The sequence below is a fragment of the Perca fluviatilis genome, chromosome 12, assembly GCF_010015445.1.
Source record: "Perca fluviatilis chromosome 12, GENO_Pfluv_1.0, whole genome shotgun sequence".
NCBI classification, from domain to species: Eukaryota; Metazoa; Chordata; class Actinopteri; order Perciformes; family Percidae; genus Perca; species Perca fluviatilis.
The window spans coordinates 338,761-361,637 of record NC_053123.1 but is presented as its reverse complement, the minus strand read 5'-3'; the positions used below and the strand labels follow the sequence as shown (position 1 = coordinate 361,637).

At 40.9% G+C, this 22,877-nt stretch overlaps 2 protein-coding genes across 40 annotated transcripts in view; both read right to left on the bottom strand.

Annotated features, from left to right (window-relative positions):
• Nucleotides 1-16,695, bottom strand: part of tfcp2l1 (transcription factor CP2-like 1) — a 51,320-nt gene extending 34,625 nt beyond the window's left edge. The window contains exons 1-7 of the mRNA XM_039818843.1: nt 16,568-16,695; nt 16,017-16,165; nt 13,689-13,762; nt 9,608-9,713; nt 8,655-8,761; nt 8,425-8,577; nt 7,370-7,480 (exon numbers count right to left, since the gene is read on the bottom strand). Of these exons, the coding sequence (XP_039674777.1) occupies nt 7,370-7,480; nt 8,425-8,577; nt 8,655-8,761; nt 9,608-9,713; nt 13,689-13,762; nt 16,017-16,165; nt 16,568-16,626 (759 nt within the window). The 5' untranslated portion in view covers nt 16,627-16,695. The remainder of the gene's footprint in view (nt 1-7,369; nt 7,481-8,424; nt 8,578-8,654; nt 8,762-9,607; nt 9,714-13,688; nt 13,763-16,016; nt 16,166-16,567) is intronic.
• Nucleotides 16,696-18,763: 2,068 nt separating this feature from the next.
• Nucleotides 18,764-22,877, bottom strand: part of clasp1a (cytoplasmic linker associated protein 1a) — a 123,357-nt gene continuing 119,243 nt past the window's right edge. For all 39 annotated transcript variants that reach the window (XM_039819034.1, XM_039819035.1, XM_039819041.1 and 36 more), the window contains 2 exons: nt 22,202-22,318; nt 18,764-21,427 (listed from right to left, as the gene is read on the bottom strand). In XM_039819034.1, coding sequence (XP_039674968.1) covers nt 21,341-21,427; nt 22,202-22,318 — 204 coding nt within the window. In that variant the 3' untranslated portion in view covers nt 18,764-21,340. The remainder of the gene's footprint in view (nt 21,428-22,201; nt 22,319-22,877) is intronic.

The following is a 22,877-nucleotide window of genomic DNA, read 5'->3' as shown; positions in this document are numbered from 1 at the left end:
GCCATCTGTCTAACATATTATTCATCGCTATATTAAAGTCTCCTCCTACAATTAGAGAGGCGTAAGGGTATTTGATCAACCAGTGTGATATTTTATCCTCTATAGTATTAAGAAGCATGTTATTCTCCACAGAGGAGTTATATCCATATATGTTTATAATTACTATTGTATGATTATTTTTGGTGATTACCATTATGAGGAAATGCCCCGACAAGTCTAAATCGGTTGTTTGAATATTTCCATTAAAACTGTACCTAAAGATTCCTACACCAGCTGAGTGTTCTGATCCATGTGCTAACCAGACGTCGTCTCCCCACTGTGACCTCCAAAAGCTACAATCATTGGCTGTTGAGTGACATTCTTGGAAAAAGCAAAAATCTGTCATATTTTTCTTGGCAAACAGAAACAGAGCCTTGCGTTTCACACTATTTTTAAGACCCCTGGCATTAATAGACATTAAGGACAAAGACATAGAACAATATCAGGTATGAACCGGAGAACTGGAAAATACACAATATTCTCTCTGAACACTTAGTTAGTTGTAGAGTTGTAAACTCTGCAATAGAAAAAACAAACCCTCGCAAAATACCACGGGCATGCAGGTAAATTCTGTATAAATATTTTAAGAAATTTACCCGAAAATAAAGCTTTTTTTTTTTTTTTTTTTTTTTTTGTTTCCTTCCCCAGGTAGGCTATAAAAAGAAGTGCTGTTAATCTTACAATTAGTTAGTGTTTAAAGTATGGCTGCAAGAGCCATATGTAACTAATTGATTGCCTAGCTTTTTTTTTTTTTTTTTATTTTTTTTTTTTACACAAGAGAGTAACACATTTAATTCTGTCTTGTTATCTTCTGTTTTTATCTGTACTGTTCATTTTTCTGTTCTACCCACCTTTTCTGAGGTCCTATCCATAAAATGATATTCAGCACTGAGAGCATTACATCTAAACATGAAAAAAAACTATATATTCATCTACAGAAGACCCATATTCATGCCATCCTATCAATGGAGAGTTGCTACCATTCATACAACTCATAGTAGGGTCTAGCAACTTTACAACAGAGGTATTGTGTGAATTGTTCACACTGGCAAGAGTGAAACAGAAATACATAGATAACCTTGGGTGAGTTTGTAAATACAGTAGGTAAACCCTTAGAAAAAACTTGTTTTGTTTGTGAATTAGACCCTTTTATTTTATAAATTATTATTATTTATTTATTAAATCTGATTTTTGTTGTTGTTTAGCGTTTACAGTAGAATTTCCTTTTTTTTTTATATATCCCTGAGATGAATAATCTACCCAGAGGTAAAGCAGATAGCCTTACAAGCCATGACCACTATCCTTACCTTTGTTAAGACCCACATGCGCAAGTCTAAGCATATAGAGGCCTCGGTTAGATGTCATTCACTGTAACCCTTTTACCATCAATATGTGCGAAATGTCCTCTGAAGCCCGCTTTTTTCCCCTCCTTCCTTGCCTGTTCAACCAGCGGCCACAGTTTGTTCCTGGCGTCCTTGGCATCTTGAGTCAGGTCTTCGAAGATTTTTATTTTCCTTTCCTTGAGTACGGTCGATGTTCTGGCATCCTTCCAAATCTTGTCCCTGTGGGTTCGTGATAGAAACTGCACAATGATACGGCGGTTGGATCGTGCCTCTCCCAAGCGGGGTCCCAGTCTGTGAGCGATGTCCACGGAGAAGGCCAGTTGGTCTGCGATGTCTGGTGAGACCTGGCTGAGTAGGTCCACCATCATTTTTTTTTTACATTTTCTCCTGCTTGTTCCTTGACCCCAGCGACACGTAGATTCCACCTCCTCTTGTAATTATCAAGTTCATTGCACTTGTCACGGAGCACACAGTTTTCTTTCTCCACGAATCCAACTTTTTTCTCTAGGGTTTCAACTTTGTCTGTTGCTTCTTTTATTTGTGTCCCCATATATTCCATAGCGTCAGTAACACTTTTTATGGAGCAGGTATTATCTTTAACTGTCGCCTCCAAAGACTGCAACCTCCTCAGCGACTCTTCTTGCATCTTTTCAACCCTCTCCATTATAGTAAGCAGAACAGAATTGGACACAGACTGACCTTCGTTGTCATCAATTGTTTTAATTCTCTTGGCGGCTCGCTGCTTCGGCGCCTTTGGTAACGATAGCGCCGAGTCCGAGCCCTCCTGCTCAGGCAAAGTTACCTCCATCTCGCCTTCTTCGACTTGCGGAGCCTTCTTGGCGTATGAGTGCATTGTGCTGCTAATGTCTTCCTCTTTGTCCATGTTTCGAGAGTATTTGGGTCAACCGAGGGTTATTGGTCGAATAGAAGAAGTAACAGTCCGTTCCTTTTTGTAAAGTTAGCCGTCAGCTAGCTAGGTTATCAGAAAGTAGTTAGCATTAGCCACTACTTTTAGCCAGTTTTAAACCGGTTAGATTTGTGTCCGACTTGATCCCGACTTGCTCTGACGTCATGCACACGTGGGCAACGATAATCTCACGAGACCAAGGCGGCCGCAGTTCTGAGACGCAGGTAGCGCAGTTGCTTTTCATCAACTGCAAGAGCCAGGCGGACGCAGGTGGACCCAGGGCATGCTGGGAAACGCCGGCCTCTCAGCTGATCAAACAGCTGATTGGTTCAGAATCGACTCAACATGATGACGTTTTATATAAACTTTTTATTGATTTTCAATCGGAGGGATTTTAACTGTGATTTGTCTGATTTAAAAGCTTATTCTGTACAGAACACATGTTGTGTGGCTGATAGTTGTGTTTAAAAGTCAGAGAGACTAAATCTGTTCAGATTACGGATCATCTACAGTCTGTTGTTTATTAAAATCAGCAACAGATCGCATGTAGAGAATTTTGACAGCTACTCTGTCATAATAAAACCAACTGGAGACTGTGTAGGAGCTGATATAGGGGTCTGATAACATTTTATTAAATCGGAATCGGACCACCGTGTTTCTGTCACTTCCTGTTCAGCCTGAAGGCTGCTGGAGTCAGCTGGAAACTGTCCGACTTGAGAGCGGACTTTTGTCACCGCCCCCTGCTGCTGCCGCCTGCTCTCGTCTACTTTACAGGCGAGGCGCAGTTCATCTCGAACGAGCCTAGAGTCAACGCATCGGTACGCATACGCGTCCGCAAGGCTACGCATCGCTACGCTTCGGCCGCCATTATGCGTCGATGCGTAGCCAAATGTGTCGTCCTAGTTTTTGATACGCGACGCGCCAGTGCGCACAATACTATGCGTTGTCGGTGGGGGCGACACTGCATGTATTGTAGTAGTGCCCTATATTTCAATATAGGATACTATATTGTACATTATCCAAAAATATTGAATCAACTTAGCTGAGCAAATTCATCAAACATAGGACTACTGAGTCACATTTTTCGGTATGTATCAACGTTGTGTGTGTGTGTGTGTGTGTGTGTGTGTGTGTGTCTATGCTGTGTGCCCTCCTCAAGAGGCTGAAATAGCTTACAGCAGGAGAGAGAGAGAGACCCAAATGTATCTATATATTTTTAAAACCTGCTAAACCATGTTTACGCGACCTTTTATTAATGTATTGGTCAGTGCTACCCAATCGTAGCACACTGTACTGGTGGGGAAACACGCCAGCATCTGATAAACAGAAGTCAGCCAGCTGCTCCCTGACGAGAGCCTCTCTCTCCGGGGGAGGGTCTGGCTCTGCCGACCGAACACCGTGGAGCACTCTGCTACCCCCTGTTGCGTGGGCGGTGTATTGCATTTCACGCATCGCCCGTGACGCTTGCGTCTACTTGCGTCCACTGTTTAGACTATGAAAGGGAGCGCGTTGCTCGCGTTGCTTGTTCGCGTTGCTCGCGTTGACTCTGTAACGGCCCTAAAGGAAACGTGCCGTGTCTGAAAATAAAATAACAGATTTCTCTGGGTTTGACATTTGGTGGAAACATTTGGGATAGTGTAAGAACACAACTCATAAAAATATATAACATAGGTATGGTCATTTTTAGACATTTTAAAGCAGAAATGTTACATATTGTACCTTTAAGTACTAAAAAGCTGTATCTGTACTCTACTGGAGAATTATTATTTTCTCCTACTTCCACTTTTACTTGAGTACATATTTTCGATGAATGAAATACTTCTACTCCGATACATTTTTTATGTGCTGGATCGTTACTCATTACTGTTGCGAATTCCTCACGCTACGGAGACTGTGTAGGTTACAGTGTGTGTAGTTACGGCTACGTTAGTTACGTACGATCCCCGAGATTGCTTTGTGTTTCTTTTTATCACGGTTGCCCATTCAGAAGTCAGAGACGATGTAAGTTTGTACTCTTTCTATTTAGCTATTGTTGCAGCAGAGTAAGCTAGTCCTGAGTTGTTTCAGTCTGCAATGAGTACTGAATGTTAGCCGTTTGACCCTGTGATGTGAAGCTGATCTAGTTTATCTGGATGTTTGACCCTGTGATGTGAAGCTGATCTAGTTTATCTGGATGTTTGACCCTGTGATGTGAAGCTGATCTAGTTTATCTGGATGTTTGACCCTGTGATGTGAAGCTGATCTAGTTTATCTGGATGTTTGACCCTGTGATGTGAAGCTGATCTAGTTTATCTGGATGTTTGACCCTGTGATGTGTAGCTGATCTAGTTTATCTGGATGTTTGACCCTGTGATGTGAAGCTGATCTAGTTTATCTGGATGTTTGAACCTGTGATGTGAAGCTGATCTAGTTTATCTGGATGTTTGACCCTGTGATGTGAAGCTGATCTAGTTTATCTGGATGTTTGACTCTGTGATGTAAAGCTGATCTAGTTTATTTAGGTGTTTGGCCGTTTGACCCTGTGTGGGAGCTGATCTAGTTTATCTGGATGTTTGACCCTGTGATGTGAAGCTGATCTAGTTTATCTGGATGTTTGACCCTGTGATGTGAAGCTGATCTAGTTTATCTGGATGTTTGACCCTGTGATGTGAAGCTGATCTAGTTTATCTGGATGTTTGACCCTGTGATGTGAAGCTGATCTAGTTTATCTGGATGTTTGACCCTGTGATGTGAAGCTGATCTAGTTTATCTGGATGTTTGACCCTGTGATGTGAAGCTGATCTAGTTTATGGATGTTTGACCCTGTGAGGTGAAGCTGGTTTATCTGGATGTTTGACCCTGTGATGTGAAGCTGATCTAGTTTATCTGGATGTTTGACCCTGTGATGTGTAGCTGATCTAGTTTATCTGGATGTTTGACCCTGTGATGTGAAGCTGATCTAGTTTATCTGGATGTTTGACCCTGTGAGGTGAAGCTGGTTTATCTGGATGTTTGACCCTGTGATGTGAAGCTGATCTAGTTTATCTGGATGTTTGACCCTGTGATGTGAAGCTGATCTAGTTTATCTGGATGTTTGACCCTGTGATGTGTAGCTGATCTAGTTTATCTGGATGTTTGACCCTGTGATGTGAAGCTGATCTAGTTTATCTGGATGTTTGACCCTGTGATGTGAAGCTGATCTAGTTTATCTGGATGTTTGACCCTGTGATGTGTAGCTGATCTAGTTTATCTGGATGTTTGACCCTGTGATGTGAAGCTGATCTAGTTTATCTGGATGTTTGACCCTGTGATGTGAAGCTGATCTAGTTTATCTGGATGTTTGACCCTGTGATGTGAAGCTGATCTAGTTTATCTGGATGTTTGACCCTGTGATGTGAAGCTGATCTAGTTTATCTGGATGTTTGACCCTGTGAGGTGAAGCTGATCTAGTTTATCTGGATGTTTGACCCTGTGATGTGAAGCTGATCTAGTTTATCTGGATGTTTGACCCTGTGATGTGAAGCTGATCTAGTTTATCTGGATGTTTGACCCTGTGATGTGAAGCTGATCTAGTTTATCTGGATGTTTGACCCTGTGAGGTGAAGCTGGTTTATCTGGATGTTGCTAGCTTGCTAACTTTCCTGTTCATCCCACATGTTACTAGTTAGTGGGTGATACGTTTTTTGGGGCTTTAATCGTTACTGTGATGGAGAGGATGTTCATTTTACTTGCACAGTGTGATAATTGTACATTTTATTTCAGTATTTGTTAATATTTGTTATTTTTAATATAATATATTTAATAGTTGTTAATTCCTTTGGCTACAGCCTTGGCTAAACATTTGACATAATATAAACAATATGATATTCAAACTTATGACTGTTTTCTTTAATAACTAAATAACACAATACTTGTACTTTTACTTTCAATACTTGAGTAGTAGATTTTAAAATAAACTACTTGCAATACTTAAGTACAACAAATGTTGAATACTTACTAGTACTTCTACTTAAGTGTGGTGCTTAAGGAAAAAAACTGAAACTGAAACTTCTACTCAAGTCACTTTTTTGATAGAGCACTTGTACTTTTACTCAAGTATGGGTCTCTAATATTTTATACACGTCTGACGAAAACACATGCATCCGGTGGAATTTCCAGCAGCACCGGAGCAATCCTGGAAGTGGAACGTTGAGGAAATAGACTACTCTGCCCCCAAATGGCCAAAATACAGCTTTATGCAGCTTTAGCACAAAACCTTTATTTTTTTTAATCTTTATTTTTAGCCCAAAGGAAACACTGTCTATTGTTTTGCAGTGATGGAAAGAAACTATGTACATTTACTCAAGTACTGTGGAATTGTATGGTACTTTTACTTAAGTTAAGTGGTCTCATTGTATACTGCTTTATAGCTCTACTTCTCAGAGAGAAATATTGAACTTTTTACTCAACTACATCTATGTGACTAATAAAGATTAGTATTTTACATGCAAACCAACCAACAGTATATAAAGTAGTAAACCCTCTCAGCACTCTGAAATAGTTCATTCTACATAATAAGTACCTGGAATCATTTTTTCCAGAACTTTAATTTAATTGCTGTATTACTTGTAGTATTACTGCTTTTACTTCAGTAAAGGATAGAAGTACTTCTTTCAGCACTGCTTTTCAGTGATCTCTTTTTAAAAGGTTCCTAGCTTCAGCTCTGATCACGTTTGTTTTCTATCCAGATGAATGACAAACCAGATTAACACAAAAGTTAACCTTAAGTGCTGAGTCACTTGACATTCAAAGACACTAAAGTGATGCACCATGGGTCATCCAATCATTGACAGGGTTCAGCGCCAAAGCAAGCACACTCCAAAGGAGTGAACCAACATATTAACATACAGTGACATGCTGGTTTAAAGTGTAATGTGGAGACATAGTGAGAGGAGGAAAACACTGGGACATCAATAAAAGGTCTGCATGGCTTCAGTGCGGATGAGATCAGATAAATATCCCACAGTAGTTTACCACTGTGGGATCAATACAGTTACATCATTACAATGCTACTGACAGAATGAAAGCAAACAGGTCTGTTACGTAATGTGGAAGGCCTCACCTCTTTCAGCAGCGTGTTTTCATGGGACGGCTGGTACTTCTCTCGGTCCTGCAGGGTCTTTTTAGAAATCTTCTCCCTGTCTGTCTTCAATTTACGATCAGCTCCTTTAGGCTTCCCAAAAAAAAGCACTTCTACATTAGAAGTGATTATATAAAATATCAAAAATATATAATTGCTTTAAGGTTTTTTGTGTATGTATGTTTTTGGTCATTGATTCATGTCATGTGTATATGTGTTTATCTGCATTCTGTGAATAATATAAACTAGGTCCTGTGTTTCATTTTAGTTCAGAAAATAAGGATCATAGAAGGAAATTCAATTTTAAACATTATGCACGAACAACATTAAAGCAAGTGTATATTTCAGTCTGTGGTTTCAAACTATGGAACTCCTTGGATCATGATTTAAAAGGTAATATCACTAACTTTTAGCCCAAGAAAATGTATGAGACTAAAAAATAAAACAATATGAAGTATTGATATTCTTTATTATAATTTTTTTTATTTTAAATTTTGGTCTTCTCTCTCTTTCTCTTTTCTATATAAAATCAGCTGTTAACTGATCAACAGTTTATCTATTGCTGTTTGTTGTATTATCTGAGAAAGGGGCTGGGAAAATAAGATTTTGTTTTCATCCAGCTCCTTTCCAATCATGGAAATGTAATGTGAAATAGCCAATAACTTGTGGTTTAACTATAAAATATGTCTGTGTCCATGAGTGGAATTAAAGTGTTGTGTGAAGTGTTGTGTTACGTTTGGAATGTCATTATGTCTATTATCATTGTTTCTGTGATGTATTGCATGTTGTTTTGTTATTGTGATTATAGTTTAATGTGATGATTATGCACTGTAATGTATAGATGCACCGGTTTTGGGGCAGACTCTAGGAAGAATAGCTCAGGCTATGGCCCCAGGTAATGGAGATCCCAATAAATCAAATCGAAAATCACAGATAAATACTGTTATATTCCTGATGGACTATACAGGCCAATGATTATTAAACTAGAGCATAACTTTGTACACATTTGATGAGGATAGCCAGGCAAGTACTCATACCTTGAAGACTTTGACCTGGCAGCTGGAAGAATGGACATGCTCCATGTATTCCCCGTGCTCATTGGTGGTGAAAGTGTCCACCTGGATACGGAAGGGCACTCCTTTCTCTCCACCATGCTTCCTGGGGGTGAACTCGGTGCTGATGCAGTTAACCTGAGAAAACATGACAAAGGAGGGTTTGATGTAATGTTAATGACTCCCCCAGACGTGTGACCAGAATGGAGCTGTACCTGGATGAAAACAGAAGCGTTCTTGACAGGATCCCAGAGGAACTCGACGGTGTTGAGATGCAGAGGGTGTGAACGGGGCTCCACTAGCCCCACTGACAATGGGATATCTGAAAACAATGAGTCAGGCAGTTTACATTTGCTATAAAGCCGATGGGGTCCTAACTGAACACACTGTTTATTTCACTTTAGAGATTTCTATCTCTGCTGTTTTATCTGTGCTCTTCTAGTCTGGATCAATGGAAGTACATTTCCAGGATAAACGGTGGTTCAGAACAGCATTACTCTTATAATTTGCAGGATTAGTATAGTATCCTAAAACTGAGTCTGGATCTCGTCTGGATAAACAGAAGAACCCTAAAACTGAAACTAAATAAAAACTAAAACCTTGGTTTCAGAAAATTAAAGCCACACTGAAACTATATTGCCAGGTTAAAAAAAACTAAAACAAAAATTAAAAATGAACGTAAATCATTTCAGTTTTAGTTTTTCTATATTTCACTACTGAAAAAAGGAGACTGCATGAATATCCGTCAACTCCCGTCAAAATGTAATTGTTTCATAAGGAAAACACTAAAGTAGCGCAAAGATGAAACATTAAACATTGTGGCTATTCTCCAACCATGTAGACATTATACCCGGCCAGCACTAACAATAACAAACTAAACACTAAACCTTTCTGAAAAACTGAAACCAAAATAAAACTAGCAAACACACAACTAACTAAAATGAAATCCAAAAGCCAAAACTAAAATAAAATAAAAACTAATTAAAAATTCTACTTTACTTTTATCAGCAAGCAGGCCCTACACTGGCAGAGTATGCAGGATTAATGCCTTGCTCAAGGGCCTATTGATGCGAACCATTCCTTTTTTTTAATATACATCATCAAAACTGGGGTAACCAGTGATCCTGGACCTGTGATGTGCCCATACACATCCATACAGTCAACTCACCTATATCCAGGATCCGGTCTCCAGGTCTGCTCCACCTCCACCCCTCCAGCTGCTGGTGCTCCATGTACTGCAGTCGCCGGTCATGAAACACCACACGCACAATGCTCTGTGAACAGGCAGGATCAGGCGTTTAGGCCGGCATACAGCTACAGCTTGAGATGGGCAGCTCGCACAAAGCCAAACAGCTGGACTGTTGGGCAAAGTGCATTAAGGCTCCCTTCATTTTTTCATTCAAACATACTGACAGTTTTATTAGGAAAGGGCAATGACGTGGACATTTCATCTCCATTCCTACATACACTAGTCTTGCTTAACAAGAGCATCTGCATATATTCATGAGGGAAATGACCCACTGCCAATGAGCTACATGTGATACCTGTGAGATGCAGTGAAAACAGTGACTTTGCAACTTAAAATCAGGGCTCCCACTATCACTTGGACTACACATTTAAAGATCCCATGAAATGGACACTTGAGCTTCCCGGAAAGTTGCCAGTGGTGAGCTCGTAGTGGGCGTCACTGAAAACTACAGTTGATAAAATCGCTACAAATATCTGCCTTTATCAAATCGAACTTCCGTTGACTCCACATTAAGCCCATTGACTGACCTGCAACAGGAAATACAGCACATTGAGGAAGTACTGATACCATTTCATAGGACCTTTAAGGACTTTTTTGACGTCTTCCTTGGTGATATTCACGTATACAAACTTTGGGGTTGTGACATAGTCAGAAACAGATACAACTGAGACCTTGGGATCGTGTCAGTATGAAGAACAATTTCCAAACCAAAAAGTGCTATGGGTTCCATCAAATTACTTCCCAAAGCTCTTAAGACTTCATTTTTATCCCACAAGTTCAAAGACTGACAGATCACTTTCAAGTCATGTGGGAACCCTGAACAAAGACAGTTTTTACATCTTCATTCTGTCAACTGCATGTATTGCAGAACAAGTAGCTGTTGTTACTAGCGTATTGACCCACTGTATTAGCTAATAACTTATCTTGTCACCATATTAAATAAAAAATAATAACATTCCAGCTGCTTATAGAGTAGACGTTCATTAAAGGGGCACTCCATTCAGTTTTACACATAAAGAAAAAAATAACCCTGATGATGTCATGAAAATAACCCTGATGATGCCATCAGGAGACCTACAGTTATAAACTGGGGATTTAGGAGGCAGTGAGGGTCAAATAAAGCACACCATCCAGTTGCATTATGGGAAATGTAGGATCCTGTATTTGTGACCCACTCTAGGGACTCAAAGTCAGGCTATATTGGCCAGCTTTGATTTTGAACATTATTTTCTAAATCCTTCTCTACCAAAACGCTGGAGTGTCTCTTTAACAGCAACCTTATCAAACACGGAATAAACAACAAATGAACAACCTGTAAAAACATGTACCATTGGTATATTTATGGAGGAAGGCTCATGCATGACCGAGCACTGAACTCAAAAAAGCCGTGCACCCAGCACGTCATGTGTTTGCATAGACACCACCTGTCCATTCTTGTGTTTCTAGGATGCTACCGCCAACATTACAGTCTCAAGCAGCGGCAGCCTGACCACAGAGACATGTCAAGTACATGCACTCACACAGAAATGAAATAAAATGATCTCCTTAATCTTAAGTGAGTGTGTTAACAAACGTCTTTGCAAAAAATGGAGTCACTTTCGACTTCTAAAATTTTCGCATCTAAAATTTAGGCCCAGCCCACATGTACGCGGATATTTTTTAAAACATGTTTTGGCCTTTCGTCCACATGCAAACTGGGATTTAGGTCACTGAAAACAGATCCTTTGGAAAACTCCGGCCAGGGTGAGCATGTTCAGAAACTCAGTTTTCAGTGTTGACTAAGATGGGAAGTTTTTTGGCTTGTAACATCAGAGTACCGTTATCTCCTTTGTTAGGCGTCACATGAGGCGACAGGTTGTGCTATGGCAGACGTGTCCAAAATAGTGCTGGTTCTAATAGGACTTTTTACATGTTGACAAAAATATACAGTTTCTCTTCTACTATATTGAGGAACACAAATGCGCTACGGATTCCGTCCTGGTCGTGGAACAACGGACCAGCTCTTCACTCTCGCAAGGATCCTGGAGGGGGCCTGGGAGTATGCCCAACCGGTCTACATGTGTTTTGTGGATTTGGAGAAGGCGTATGACCGGGTCCCCCGGGAGATACTGTGGGAGGTGCTGCGGGAGTATGGGGTGAGGGGGTCTCTACTCAGGGCCATCCAATCTGTACGACCAAAGTGAGGCGGAGTGTCGCGGTTCTCGGCAGTATGTCGGACTCGTTTCAGATGAGGGTTGGCCTCCGCCAGGGCTGGCGCTGCGTCACCAATCCTGTTTGTAATATTTATGGACAGGATATCGGCGTAGTCGGGGGTGGGGAGGGGTTGCAGTTCGTTGGGCTGGGGATCTCATGCTCGCCGCTTTTGGCGGATGATGTGGTCCGTATGGCAGCGCCGCCGCGACCTTCAGCACTCACTGGATCGGTTCGCAGCCGAGTGTGAAGCGGTTGGGATGAGGATCAGCACCTCTAAATCTGAGGCCATGGTTCTCAGCAGGAAACCGATGGAATGCCTTCTCCAGGTAGGGAATGAGTCCTTACCCCAAGTGAAGGAGTTCAAGTACCTTGGGGTTTTGTTCACGAGTGAGGGGACAATGGAGCGGGAGATTGGTCGGAGAATCGGCGCAGCGGGTGCGGTATTACATTCCATCTATCGCACCGTTGTGACGAAAAGAGAGCTGAGCCAGAAGGCAAAGCTCTCGATCTACCGGTCAGTTTTCGTTCCTACCCTCACCTATGGTCATGAAGGCTGGGTCATGACCGAAAGAACGAGATCCAGGGTACAAGCGGCCGAAATGGGTTTCCTCAGGAGGGTGGCTGGCGTCTCCCTTAGAGATAGGGTGAGAAGCTCAGTCATCCGTGAGGAGCTCGGAGTAGAGCCGCTGCTCCTTTGCGTCGAAAGGAGCCAGTTGAGGTGGTTCGGGCATCTGGTAAGGATGCCCCCTGGGCGCCTCCCTAGGGAGGTGTTCCAGGCACGTCCAGCTGGGAGGAGGCCTCGGGGAAGACCCAGGACTAGGTGGAGGGATTATATCTCCAACCTGGCCTGGGAACGCCTCGGGATCCCCCAGTCGGAGCTGGTTAATGTTGCTCGGGAAAGGGAAGTTTGGGGTCCCCTGCTGGAGCTGAATCTGAGTTTTCTGTTGCACGACTAAAACTACTTTTGAACGTACACGTTCCACCAAAATAAGTTCCTTCCTGAGGCTATTTTGCAGCGGATCTGTGTGGAGCTTAGCGCCACCCATGAGGATTGTGATTGGTTTAAAGAAATGCCAATAAACCAGAGCACCTTTTTCTCCCACCCCTGAATGCTGTGTGGACTAGTCAGACCCTCCTCTGCTCCGCAGCGCTGTGGATTGTCTGGCAAAGCGAGACTAGCATGCTCTTGACAGTGCATCAATTGTGTTTTTGCATTTTCATTTGGACAGAGATTTTTCTAAAGCAGTGCTTGGATCTTTTGTTTTTTTTACAACAAAGGAGAGAAAAAACGTTTTTCAAAAATACCCGTGTACGTGTGGACTAAGCCTTAGTTAGTCAGTAACACAGTAAAATGAGAGTGGCATGGCATCAAATATACACCACTTTATTTTTTTATTTCCACTAAAGAAACATAATATTTCTGGAAATACTGTATGTATGAAAATGGACAAGTCTTTATGAAAATAATCCCAGTAATGCAGACAAAAGCAGATTGGCATGTCGAGATGAATCTGAGAGTGTGTGTATGGTACAACATGTAGGTAAGGTGTGTTGTGCGTTGGTAAGGGGGGTTTATGTGAAATCTAGGAAAGAGAGAGGTAAGTTTGGGTGATAGTACCAAGCTCTCCAAGGTGGACACCCCACCCCACTGAAGTGGAAGGGAGGGTCGGAGGGACCTGTGACAAACAGGAAATATATACATAATAACGGATAGGATACATAAAAACAGATAGGAGAAGAAAAAAAAGGAAGACGTCATGTAAAAGTTTAAAAAAAAAAACAGACAAACACAATACCTTACACCTACCTTTACATATTTGCTGCTTATATCTGTATACTCCACTAGTTTTCTGTTAAGCATACGGATTTCGTAGGACTGACCTACATTTTAAAACATTAAAAAAAACCTGATTAAAATTTAAAAATGAGAAATCAGTCAGAAAAGAGGGGCAGTGGAGATAGAAATTAAAACAAATTAGAAATCTTTTTTAAGGCAGATATCAAGGCCAGCCATTAGAAAACATTTACATATCTCCATCCTGATCAAATACCAATCACTAAGTTTAGTTTTACAAGAAAATAGCATTACAAATAGCCACAGCAGGACACTATATAACTAACTATAAATGCTTTTTCAGCACAGTAATAAAACTTAGCTAGTGACCCGAATGGCAACTTCCAATCAATACATGCCATCCTTACATGGCCGTGTCATTGTTGCATGTTACAGCGAGCTCACTTTGATTGTGTTTTTACTCCAGCCAAATGACTGTACAGCAGATAAGCAGGGCACACTTGTAGATAAAGATAAATAAATGGCAAATAAGAAAAAGTCAGTGTTCAACCAGAGGCAGAAACAATCAGAAGGTTCCAATAAGTAGAAGGGGAAGGGCAATTTTAGGAAGGAGAAAAGACAAAAAAGAAAGAAAGAAAAGAGGGTGAATTAGATTAAAAGATAAAAGTCAGACTTGTTAAAAAACACACGTAGGAGCTCATGTTGCACACATAAATCAATAATGCATGACTTTAATCCCTTCAAATCTTCCTACCATGATTTCAGTAAGTAATTCAAAAGACTCAAAGGCTTTCTGTTTGCATGTAAGTATGAATATAGTATCACTGTTATAATCCAGGACAGCCTACTATATATACGTGTTAACAACTGTCTCACTGTACTCAAAGCAAAACAAGGCCATAATAATTAGAAGTATTATAATTATAAGCACTTATTGTGAAACTCAACCACTACTCAACACTTACAGTTGCAATTGAAATACCCCTTAATTTATAGCATTGAGACATTTTATTTTGAAATGCATCTGTCTGCATTTACGTGATTTGAATTCCCCACTTTGAAATTTCCAGATTTAATTGGAAATTAACTTAATTTCAAAGTTTTAAGGGTGTAGAAAAAAAAGAAAAGCCGGTTGCATTAAATTGCAGAATCTGAGGTCTGAATGGAATAGATCAGTTACCATCCTCTCAGTCACATGATCCAAGAAAGAAAAGTTCAGATGAGGAACCGGAAGCCTCGGACACTGGACATTTCTGTATCAGGGAACCTGAAAAGGTTTACTAATTTAGGTTTTGTAATTGCACTTTGGAACAATCTCCAAAGAGGGGACTTCAAAACCACAGAAATCAAGAAACTTGACTCATCAGTCTACATTCTGCATGTAACTGTTACTTCTTTTCAAATATGTCAATGCAATAAATTTAAACCAACATTTAAATGAATCCAATATTAAGTATTCAGTAGTAGTTAAATTTAGATCTGCAACAAAAGACTGATTAATCAATTAATCGTTGCATATCTTAATTTAAAAGTAAATCAGTCAGCAACTGTTTTGATGATCGACTAATCATTTGTCATTTTATGAGAAAAAAAGCCAAAAACTCTTTCTCACTCTCACTTTGTCTTTGTCATATAATGGCTGGCCATGTCAGAAAATGGAATATCTCAAAGTTTAGACTGTTGGCCAGACTAAACAGGCAAAGGGAAGACATTACCACGGCCTATGAGAAATTGTGAATGACGTTTTTTAACACATCATTACCTAAATGATTATTAGAGAAAATAACAGTCAGATCAATCGATGATGAAAATCATCATTAGTTTCAATCCTAATTAAATTTCACATCAGGGTATATAATTAATCAACAAATAAATAAAAAATAAAATTATTATGGCCTTTCTTTGCTTCAAGAAACCAGACAATTTAGACTTGATGTTCCGACATCTTTAAAAACAGCTGCGACAGTGTGAGCAATAACAGCGGCAATCTCTGCCGATATATCGGCTTCAGTGATTATTCTGCTGTAGAATAAAAAGCTCATCTGATTGGACAGTCTTTTGGACAGCTCCACATTTGTTTTCCATGATGACACAGGTCTGGTTTCTGACTCTGAGAGACAGGTGTGTAAGTGCATTAGTTGCAGGTACCTAAAAGTGGGGCGTAACTTTGAATTAATTCCAGTGAACAAGGTTTAATTTATGAGTTATAATGGATTTGAAATCCTGCATCAACGTTAATCTAGCCCTGCTGCTGCTGCTGCTGCTGGGATGACACGTGACAAAATAATCTCAGGTCCATTTAGTCAATGTGGACATTCCTCTGGCAGGACAGATAGCTACCTTGGTTGAGATAAGTGAGACTCTCCTCCTGCTGTCTCACAGCCGGCGAGCTGGCTGCACACAGAATGTACTGGAAGGGGGTCCTCTTGGCACCATTTCCAGCCGTAAGCCTCACTTCTTCATTTTTCAAGAAAGGTGCCAAGGCATCTCTGAAAGAGGGCAGAAGGAAAGAAAAGAGGGGCTGAGTGCGGAGACAACGGAGGTGAACGTTCTTTCTCATCATAGGAACAAAAGGTGCAATAGGTTGAATGTTACACAATACAATGTTACCCATTTAGCTCAATTGATTTTGAGTTTGAAGGGGAGAAAAAAAAGTAGTCAATGTGACCAATATGTGTTGTCTAAATGTGGATTATGAAAGCAAGGCTCTTTGCGTGAACCATTGAAATGCATTTTTAAAAATTTGAATTTCACATGGCAGTTTAATGTGAATAATAAAACACTTAAATGTGTTCCCAGAGGTAGAATTACTGCAAATCTGCACTTAAAAAAAATTATTACAAAAAATTAATTTAAGTTTGTGAAGCTTCTGATCATGGCTTGTGCTTTACCTAATGTAACTAGCAGAGTGCTGGTGGTAGGACTCAGGCTGGGAATGGCAGAACAGCATATTTTTTCCAGTGCGTGTCTTCTTGTATCCCGGGAGCACAGGGAGGACGTGGAGACAGACGGAGCTACAGGCCTCAGCTCAGAGAGATTTGCAGCCAAACCTCATCGCCTGCCTCTCATATAGTCCCGGTGATGTCATCAGCACTCCCACTTTTTGTTTTAGCATACCTTGGGTGACCTTTGAGAGGCGGGGTGTGCAGGCACACCTCCCACTACCAATGTTTAGCTGGGTTGGTGCATTAAGATCAGCTTCACCTGAGCAGATATTGACACTGGCAACAGTCTGGCCCTAAAGCTCGACTTTACATGCACTTAGGGTAATGATGTTTGGAGGTACATTCTGAAAGGAACAAACAGCCACAGGCCTTCAAATGAATGGGAGTAAACAGAATGATCTCCTCTGTCTTTGTGTGGACGGCTGTGGTATTTCAAATTCTAATCATCTCTATAGATCACACTAACAAATAATAGTATTGATAACAACAGTGATAGACAGCGGTGGAATAAGTATTCAGATTCTTTACTTGAGTAAAAGTATGCAAGTATCATCAGGAAAAATGTAGTTAAAGATGAATGTAGTGGAGTAAAAAGTACAATATTTCTCTCTGAAATGTAGTGGAGTAGAAGTAGAAAGTGGCATGAAAAGAAAAGACTCAAGTAAAGTACAAGTACCTCAACATTTGTACTTGCGTAGTACAGCACATAGTAAATATACTTAGTTACATTCCACCATTGGTGATAGAGGGACTGCTGTGGATGCTAAATGAAACACGTTGCTGACAACATTGTGCTTTGCAGTAGACAGTTTAACTTCAACATTTGCTGACTAATGGAGGACAGCAGGTTGAGTACAAACCCCTGCAGCTGCTGCCGGTCTGTGCAGAGCTCCTTCACAGGGTCAGAGGTCATCTGAAAGTCTGCTCGGGTTAATGTTTATACACAGCAGCTAAGCACACCTCAGCGCTCGGACGCATGCACTCGTAAATGGATGGACAACTGGGCAACACTGCTGCCAGTGCACCCCTGTGGTCACCACCGAACAAGGTTCATCCTGCGAGGGGAAGGAAATGGCTTTAATCGACTCCTTTAAATCGTACACAAGATTAAACAATGTGTTAGCAGTGGTGTAGTCTATGTGATACGCAGGTATACACAGTATACCCACTAAGAAATCTCCAGGATTTCCATATACCCACTTAAAAATGTGCAATGATACGCAACAACATATTTTTGTAACAGAACTTTCACTTCAGATATTTGTATTCACAAATATGGGTTTGAGTAATGTGACAGCAAACTAAACTAACACTGTAGAACATGCAGAGAGACTTCTCTCATCCTTCATCAACCCACACCTCGCTGAGCGCAGCGCGTAGTGTATGCGTAGCGACCGGGCCAAATGCTACATTCACCGCACATTTAAGACAAATATAAATGGACTGTTTTTATATAGCACTTTTCTAGTCTTAACGACTACTCAAAGCGCTTTAACATAGGACAGGAACCATTCACCATTCACACACATTCATACACTGTGGCCGAGGCTGCCGTACAAGGTGCCACCTGCTCATCAGGTAAACACTCACACACATTTACACTCCGATGGCGCAGCATCGGGGACAACTCGGGGTTCAGTGTCTTGCCCAAGGACACTTCGGCATGGAACTGCAGGGCCAGGGATCGAACCACCAGCCTTCCGATTGATAGGCTACCTCTCTACCACTTAGCCACAGCCGCCCCAAATATAAGTAGCCTAATTTATCTTGTCCCCTGGGGTCAACTTTTGTGATCCAGGCTCAGGTCCCTGATGTGAAAAGCCCCCTTACTGCTGTATATTCCATTATATTTTTGATATATTTCGAATGTCATCTGTGTTTTTCTTCTCATAGGATAAATAAAGGTTTTCCCACCATAAATTGGTGCATAAAAAAGTATCAGAATGTAGGATGCTCAAAATAACCGTGGGGGAGGACACCCAGACCATATATATATATATATATATATATATATATATATATATATATATATATATATATATATATATATATATATATATTATATTTAGGTGGTACAGTTTACCCACCACTGTGTGTTAGCAATTGTGAAATCTGAGATGAAGAAGCAGAAAACCTTTCAGATCAGTTCTTAGGCTGTTTATTTCTAGAGCAAACAATTTCTTTACATTGTTGCAAACCTATCACAGGTGGAAGTTAACAACAACAAAAAACCTGTACAGTTTATCATGAGAGAACAAAATAAAATAAAATATATAAATACAGATATGAATATTACATGACCGATTGAGACAAAACAAAGACTGTAGTGTACTGTAGAACATGCATAGTGAACAGTTTGCAAGGAATACCATGTAGTCTGTTTCAAGGACCAGTAATGTGATAACATATGCTAGTGACCGGTAGTTTGCAGATTGGTGAACTTGGCTCTTATGCCATGTGTGGATTTGCATTAATTGGCCTGAAAACAAAAAACTACATGTGGGCTGATTGATGATTGAAAGTGTTGAGGGAATTCAGGGTAAAGTAGAGTAAGGTAGAGTGCAGACAGCCATATTACAGAGTTTACAGGGCTGCATGTTGCTGAAATCATTTTCAGTACCAATACTTAAAAGCTCATTTATAACACAATACTGTACATTCATTTACTTAAATAACCTCAGTTGGCCCACTCGCAGTGGATTCCCCTGAATGAAAACACCACTCAACTAAAACAGTGAGTCCCAAATTGTCCATCCAAGGACTCAGGCCGTCCCCAGGTGAGATCCTTATTATTATGATGATTACAGAATAACATAAAATAACAGAATTTTAAAGGCATAATGATATCCAGTAATTAAAAAAATCTAATCAGATGAGGAAAACCTTTCCCAATCAGGGATCCATGGCTGGACTCGGATCTCTGAGGGGTAAACTATGGGAACCCATCAACTTAAAGAGAGATCCCATTGCAAGATCCAGCTTTTTTTTTTTTAAAGCTTCTTGATACCTCAAACTTAACACTGAAATCAAAACAACCACAGCCGTGCGCAGAGGTATGACTTCTCAATACATGGTTGTGGTCAACAGTTGTTGCTCCACTTTGTACCTTTTACATATGAGTGTGGCGAATGGGACTAGCTCCTCTACCAAAACATTCAATCAGAGATGAGTCATCTGATGATGTCACAAGTGCACTTTAACAGCCAAAAACCTGGGCCCTTCAAAACAGCAAGTTGGCATGTGCTGCAGGTTACAGGCAAGCTTGGTCGCTAACATGCAGAAAAAGTGAGAAAGCCAACCTGTTCAATTTTCTCTTTTTTTTCATTGACATTATGTAAAAGTTTGCGAAGCACTGGTCAAAAAGTGTATGTACAAAATACCTTTTATTTGTGGATTTGTGGGGTTATTGCAGAAGCTGTGGTTATGTGAAAGGGAAACTGAAGGAGATCAGAGGAAAAAACTAAAAACTATTGTATTTGCATCATCACAGGTTAAGAACACTGCCGAGCTCCGTTTCTTCTGCTTTTCACATTTATTTTTTTGAGAGCCGAGAGTTACAGTGCTGTACGCCCCATTCACTCTCCGCAGTCCCAGTCAGCTAACATCAGTGTGTGTGAAGTGAATAAGGCCTGGTAATGTCTTTTTTGACTGTCCCGGATCGCTGGTCTCCCTCACAACTCCAAGCAGGGAAAACATGTGCAGTATTTACAAAGGACTTGTGACTCTACTGAGCAGCAACCTTTAGAGAGTTACATGCCACAACCAATAGGCAAAGAAAGCACTGCTTTTGAACTTAATGCAGACAGTTCAATGAGAAAATACAGGCAACACAACTTTGCATGTCAGCTTCTGCTGATTGTGAATTTCAAGACAAATTGGAACTTTGTGACGTTTAACAGCCATTTCATCTTCTGTATCTCAAAATAAAGACCTGCACTACATTTAAAGGATTGTCAATTATGTAGCTGATAAGTTTATCTTTTGGCAACTTGTTACCGTGTTGAGTGTAACATCCTTTTTTTGTGAGGGGGATTCAATTGACTAATTACACATTAGCATTAAAAAAAGACTGCAATTGATGCACAGGCTTCTATGAGCCACCAAAATGATCACTTAACTTAAAACATGAACAAAAAATGATCATACAGTACTTTTTTCTGTCACATTGTTCCCTTACACATTTCATTATTTCTTTTTCATAAAATATTTGGTTTTGATGCTCCCCAAACCTATGGGCTTCTTGCCATCACTCGGCCAGCCAAATGACATTTCATCCCAATCACAAATCTCTCCACTTTGATCATGAATATTTCACCGCATCATGTATAAACCCTTTAATCTATCAAATTTGGAGGCTCAAGGAGAAACAGGCTGCAACAGACAGAAGGGGGTGGGGAGGTTGTGGGAACAGTGGAGGAAGAGAAAGTGCATTTCCTGTATCCAGAAACTCCAAATGGGTTGATTCTCTCCCCATCAGTCTAAACCCAATCTACAGTTACATTCAAATGTTTCTAGAGCAAAAAGGTGGGGAGGAGGAACTAAATGACAAGTAGAATCTCCTCGACACAGGAGGAAAGCGCAGTGGAGCTCAAGTTATGATGAGGAGGAGGGGTGGGGGTGGGGGGCTCAGAGACAGAGAAGTCTGAACGAAGCGTGGCTATGCCCTGGAAATCCTCCAACGCTGTCCATCCACAGGGTTTCCACAGAAACCTCCCTCCATTAGCTGTGAGAGGAGACGTCCGAGGAACTGCTGCTATTGCTGTTGGTTGTCTGGGCTCGCTTGATGTACAGGTTCAGTAACTTCATCTGCAAAAAGGCAAAGACAAGACATATTCATCTTTTCCTCAGCACAGTGCAAGTATGGATGTCACACCTGACATCTCTTTCAGGTCTCAATATAGTTCTTTCAAACGTTCATTTTGAAGAAGCAAGACTTCTTGATCATGTTATTTTAAACTGGTCAGAAAGCAAAAGGTTCCCTTCATCATGTACACTAGTGGTTCTCAAACAGTTTGGCAGGTGACACTTTAAAGTGACACAATGAGTACTTGGGACCTAAAACAATCGGTGCCGAAATATGCAACTAAGGGCTGAAACGCTAACAAAGTGTCTGCTGCTAGCTAAAAACTAAAATTAAAACGTGTCAAAGGATTATTTTTTAGCGACTAATGTCTACCAGAGAGGACAAGTTAGCGGTTAGTAAGTTAATGTTAGCTATTTGTTAGAAAGCTAATAGTCTCGCATTGCCAGACCTTCCTCCACAGCGCTGCGGAGAAGGGTCTGGCTAGTCCACACAGAATTCCGGGATGGGAGAAAAACATGCTGTGGTTTATTGGCATTTCTATAAACCAATCACAATCGTCCTGGCCCTCAGACCTCAACCCTTACATAACCCAGGGACGCATGTAGTCAAAGTCAAATATGACCCTGTGCTTTATAACTGGACAACCGGCTGAGACCTGCTAAGGAATAACAACATGGGAAGATGATAAGGCTCTGCATCTGTGGAAGAGGTCTGGTGTGTGTGTGTGTATCGCTAAGTGAAAATGCATACATGCAAAGAAATGCCACAGTCATTACCTTGCTGCCTGTGAGCTGTGCCAGGTGGGGTTTGAGATCCTCGCCAATCACAGAGTAGATGGCCACCAGACAGAACACGCTGGCCTTGCGAACGCTGCTCTCTGTGTTGTCATAGCCCTGCAGGGAAACAAGGCAGTGATGCACACGCACACACACACACACACACACACACACACACACACACACGAGGGGTCAGCAGGAACGTGGGAGGAGTTGCAAAGAGTGCAGAGTACACGCCAGCATTTCCAGGGACCAATAAGGCAAATAGTTCCCAGTGTCCTACTTTGAACCTTGTCTAAACATGCCTTTTTGGAGCTGACAAGGATGTCTCTGCTCTGCCTGTCCCCAAAAACTCTTGTGTTATTTAATCTATGTGAATTAGGACAAGCATTTAACACTGTTTTCTGGCAAACAATGTTCATCTAATTATTATTTTTTGGGGGGCCTTTCTGCCTTTAGGAAAGCGGAGATATGAAAGGGGAGAGACAGAGGGGGAGGGAAGACATGCAGGAAAACCGTCACAGGTCGGATTTGAACCCTGGACCTTCTGCTTCGAGGAATAAACCGCTGTATATGTGCGCCTGCTCTACCAACCAACTGTGGCTAAACGGCCACATGCTCATTTAATTTAGTTGTCTTAAAAGTGTTTTTGTTTATCATTTCTGTGAACTCCATC